We start from the raw sequence: 5,000 nt of genomic DNA, 5'->3' as shown, positions 1-5,000 counted from the left end.
ACCACGCATGATGAAATTGAACCGGAACATTCTGCAAAATAATTCAAATGGGAAGAACATAATGCTATAAGGTTATTTCACCAACTGAGTTAACGTTCTAACCGTAGAAGGTGTAACTAATTGTTGTAGATAATCAGCAGTTTGATCAGCCGAGGAGATCTCTTTTATCTTTAAAGGGTAAGGCCTCACACTCGCCCCATCATCCCTCCCGCCTGCTCAAACACACATAGATAAGGATTCATCTCTCTCTCTCTCTTCCTTCCTTCCTTCCTTCCTTCCTTCCTCTCTCTCTCTCTCTCTCTCTCTCTCTCTCTCTCTCTCTCTCTCTCTCTCTCTCTCTCTCTCTCTCTCTCTCCTCTCTCTCTCTCAATTCAATTCAAGGGGCTTTATTGACATGGGAAACATGTTTACGTTGCCATAGTAAGTGAAATGGATAAACAGAAGTGAAATAAACAATAAATAGTGAACAGTAAATGTTATGCTCACACACTTCCAAAAGAATAAAGACATTTCAAATGTCATATTATGTCTATATACAGTGTTGTAACGATGTACAAATGGTTAAAGAACACAAGGGAAAATAAATTAACATAAATATGGGTTGTATTTACAATGGTGTTTGTTCTTCACTGGTTGCCCTTTTCTTGTGGCAACAGGTCACAAATCTTGCTGCTGTGATGGCACACTGTGGAATTTCACCCAGTAGATATGGGAGTTTATCAAAATTGGATTTGTTTTCAAATTCTTTGTGGATCTGTGTAATCTGAGGGAAATTTGTCTCTCTAATATGGTCATACATTGGGCAGGAGGTTAGGAAGTGCAGCTCAGTTTTCACCTCATTTTGTGGGCAGTGAGCACATAGCCTATCTTCTCTTGAGAGCCATGTCTGCCTACAGCGGCCTTTCTCAATAGCAAGGCTATGCTCACTAAGTCTGTACATAGGCAAAGCTTTCCTTAAGTTTGGGGCAGTCACAGTGGTCAGGTATTCTGCTGCTGTGTACTCTCTGTGTAGGGCCAAATAGCATTCTAGTTTGCTCTGTTTTTTTGTTAATTCTTTCCAATGTTTCAAGTAATTATCTTTTTGTTTTCTCATGATTTGGTTGGGTCTAATTGTGCTGCTGTCCTGGGGCTATGTAGGGTGTGTTTGTGTTTGTGAACAGAGCCCCAGGACCAGCTTGCTTAGGGGACTCTTCTCCAGGCTCATCTCTCTGTAGGTGATGGCTTTGTTATGGAAGGTTTGGGAATCGCTTCCTTTTAGGTGGTTGTAGAATTTAACGGCTCTTTTCTGGATTTTTAAATTTAGCGGGTATAATTAGCGGACCCCAGACCTCACAACCATAAAGGGAAATGGATTCTACAACTGATTCAAGTATTTTTAGCCAGATCCTAATTGGTATGTTGAATTTATGTTCCTTTTGATGGCATAGAATGCCCTTCTTGCCTTGTCTCTCAGATCGTTCACAGCTTTGTGGAAGTTACCTGTGGCGCTGATGTTTAGGCCGAGGTATGTATAGTTTTTTGTGTGCTCTAGGGCAACAGTGTCTAGATGGAATTTGTATTTGTGGTCCTGGCGACTGGACCTTTTTAGGAACACCATTATTTTGGTCTTACTGAAATTTACTGTCAGGGTCCAGGTCTGACAGAATCTGTGCAGAAGATATCTCTCTCCATCTCTCTTTCTCCCTCCCTCCTCACCTCCTCTGTTCTTATAGCAGAGATAGGGGAACCTCCACACACTCCCTCCCTCCTTCTCACCCCCTCCGTTCTTATAGCAGAGATAGGGGAACCTCCACACACTCCCTCCCTCCCTCCCTCCTTCTCACCCCCTCCGTTCTTATAGCAGAGATAGGGGAACCTCCACTCCCTCCCTCCTTCTCACCTCCTCCGTTCTTATAGCAGAGATAGGGGAACCTCCACACACTCACTCCCTCCCTCCCTCCCTCCTTCTCACCTCCTCCGTTCTTATAGCAGAGATAGGGGAACCTCCACACGTTGGCCAGGTCCACAGCGAACCCTATCACAGACAGGAGAAAGTCGATCTTCTTCCCCCAGGTCTCCCTCTCTTCTCCGGGGACAGGGGTGTGTCCGTGACTGGGGCCCAGAGCAAGGCCGTGGCCGTGGCCGTGGGGGTGCCCAGCAGGGCTGACCAACGTGGAGGTGGTGAACTGGACCCCGTTGTGCTCCTTCACCAGAATCAGCTCCACCTAATATATCAGAACATATGTCATGTAGCTATGTCACTGTCATCTATAACCACTCCACCTAATATATCAGAATCTATGTCATGTAGCTATGTCACTGTTACCTACAACCACTCCACCTAATATATCAGAATCTATGTCATGTAGCTATGTCACTGTCATCTACAACCACTCCACCTAATATATCAGAATCTATGTCATGTAGCTATGTCACTGTCATCTACAACCACTCCACCTAATATATCAGAATCTATGTCATGTAGCTATGTCACTGTCATCTACAACCACTCCACCTAATATATCAGAACACATATGTCATGTAGCTATGTCACTGTTATCTACAACCACTCCACCTAATATATCAGAATCTATGTCATGTAGCTATGTCACTGTCATCTACAACCACTCCACCTAATATATCAGAATCTATGTCATGTAGCTATGTCACTGTTACCTACAACCACTCCACCTAATATATCAGAATCTATGTCATGTAGCTATGTCACTGTCATCTACAACCACTCCACCTAATATATCAGACTCTATGTCATGTAGCTATGTCACTGTCATCTATAATCACTCCACCTAATATATCAGAATCTATGTCATGTAGCTATGTCACTGTCATCTACAACCACTCCACCTAATATATCAGACTCTATGTCATGTAGCTATGTCACTGTCATCTATAATCACTCCACCTAATATATCAGACTCTATGTCATGTCAGTGTCATCTACAACCACTCCACCTAATATATCAGAATCTATGTCATGTAGCTATGTCACTGTCATCTACAACCACTCCACCTAATATATCAGAATCTATGTCATGTAGCTATGTCACTGTCATCTACAACAACTTACCATGCCAGGTTTGGGGTGTCTATTTGAATTGAATGCAGTCAATTCTGGAAGTAAATTGACTAATTATAAGATAATTGAAGTCATTTAGACACGTGTTTCCCAACCCTGGTCCCGGGGGCCCAAAGAGGTTCCCTATAAGTAACACACCAGATTCAACTAAAGGCCCGATGACGAAGAGGTGATGAAGAGGTCATCAGTTGAATCTAGTGGGTCGGTCCGAGGGCAAAACCTAAACTGGGCACTTCCCTTTGGGACCCGAGGACCAGGAAACACTGATTATTGATACTTTTATCCAAATGACTGGTCTTATCAGCCCCTATGACCACTATATACTGTAGGGAATACTGTAGGGAATAGGGCTCCATGTGGACCCTCCTATGACCACTATATACTGTAGGGAATAGGGCTCCATGTGGACCCTCCTATGGCCACTATATACTGTAGGGAATAGGGCTCCATGTGGACCCTCCTATGGCCACTATATACTGTAGGGAATAGGGCTCCATGTGGACCCTCCTATTGTCACTATATACTGTAGGGAATAGGGCTCCATGTGCACCCTCCTATTGTCACTATATACTGTAGGGAATAGGGATCCATGTGGAACCTCCTATGACCACTATATACTGTAGGGAATAGGGCTCCATGTGCACCCTCCTATTGTCACTATATACTGTAGGGAATAGGGCTCCGTGTGGGATATAGCCTCTGTCTCCCACCTCCTTGGGGCCCATGGTGTTGGAGGGAGAGGGGGCGGAGGAAGGCTGCTTGGCCGAGGCGGGTGCCACCACCGAACACATCTGACCCACTGGCGATCTGGCTTTCATCACGGGCTGCTCCATGGCTGCAGAGGGAATCAGCTACGGACACAGACAGACCTTAGACACGCCTAGGAGGGAAACCCCGAGATACATTACAGATATACAACCAGCCTCAGTCTCAATCCTACACCTTATAGGAGAGAGAGGGAGGCGGTCTGAGTTCAGTACAACGTTGCAAAGTGTTTTGAATGTGAAAAATACTTGTTTCTCATTGGCCCAGTACAGGTAGTCCCTCCCCATCCAGCCACGTTGTGTGCCTACTGAACACGACCCTGTTTCTGGTTCGGAGCAGTCTCAGCCAGTCGAGGCTCTAAAACAGCAGGTGCTCAACGAAAATGCCCATATATGGATTCATAGATGTATTATATTTAAACCAATTAACAGCAACTGGTCCAAACATTTTGTTGACAAATATTTTTATTGGTGGTTGTAGCCTGGCGGTTAGAGACGACGAGGTGTTAAAAATATGTCGACGTGCCCTTTGAGCAAGGCACTGAACTGTCGTTTGTTCCAGGGGACGATTTACGACGATTCCATATTTTCATTAAAGGAAAATGTCTAAAATATAAAATGTAAGAATTTAGTTGATTAAATTAGACTAGTGACACTTAACGTCAAAACGATCACCGATAGTGACACCAAACATCACAATAATAATAATATTATTAGTAATAATAATAATAATGAATCCATTTATATTTGGAAATAATGTTGATATTAATATGTTGATATATTTTCCTTCTGTAATTGTTTGCATATTTTCAAAGTTGAAATTATTATTATGTTTAAACACGACACACAATTGAGTAAATAAATGTTCACGTTGAAAATCAACATTTTTTACATCATCGTAAACAAATTAATTATCTATAAATTGCAATACATTGAAATTCAAATCCAAACAAAACTAACGTTTTACTGGATGTATTTGTCAAGCCAATCATTTAGGGGGGGAAAAAACCACACAAAAAAAACATGATTTGATGTAAATTAATTTGTTGAAATATGAGAATATATTGACAAATTCATACAAAATGAATTAAAAACAGAATGAAAAAACTGTTAACAAAAAAAAACTCACCTTTATAGATGACGAGGAAATAAAACCTTGT

The 5,000-nt window shown here is 42.3% G+C and overlaps 1 protein-coding gene across 1 annotated transcript in view; it reads right to left on the bottom strand.

Annotated features, from left to right (window-relative positions):
- LOC149984290 (sodium-dependent dopamine transporter-like) overlaps positions 1-5,000 on the bottom strand; it is a 28,002-nt gene that overhangs the window by 22,717 nt on the left and 285 nt on the right. Inside the window, exons 1-3 of the mRNA XM_090230620.1 lie at positions 4,970-5,000; positions 3,787-3,927; positions 1,952-2,204 (exon numbers count right to left, since the gene is read on the bottom strand). The exon at positions 4,970-5,000 is cut by the window's right edge and continues 285 nt beyond it. Of these exons, the coding sequence (XP_090086746.1) occupies positions 1,952-2,204; positions 3,787-3,909 (376 nt within the window). The 5' untranslated portion in view covers positions 3,910-3,927; positions 4,970-5,000. The remainder of the gene's footprint in view (positions 1-1,951; positions 2,205-3,786; positions 3,928-4,969) is intronic.

This window comes from Oncorhynchus mykiss, chromosome 3, assembly GCF_057628025.1.
Source record: "Oncorhynchus mykiss isolate SJ-2025 chromosome 3, ASM5762802v1, whole genome shotgun sequence".
NCBI lineage: Eukaryota > Metazoa > Chordata > Actinopteri > Salmoniformes > Salmonidae > Oncorhynchus > Oncorhynchus mykiss.
This window is presented reverse-complemented; position numbering and strand designations above follow the sequence as displayed.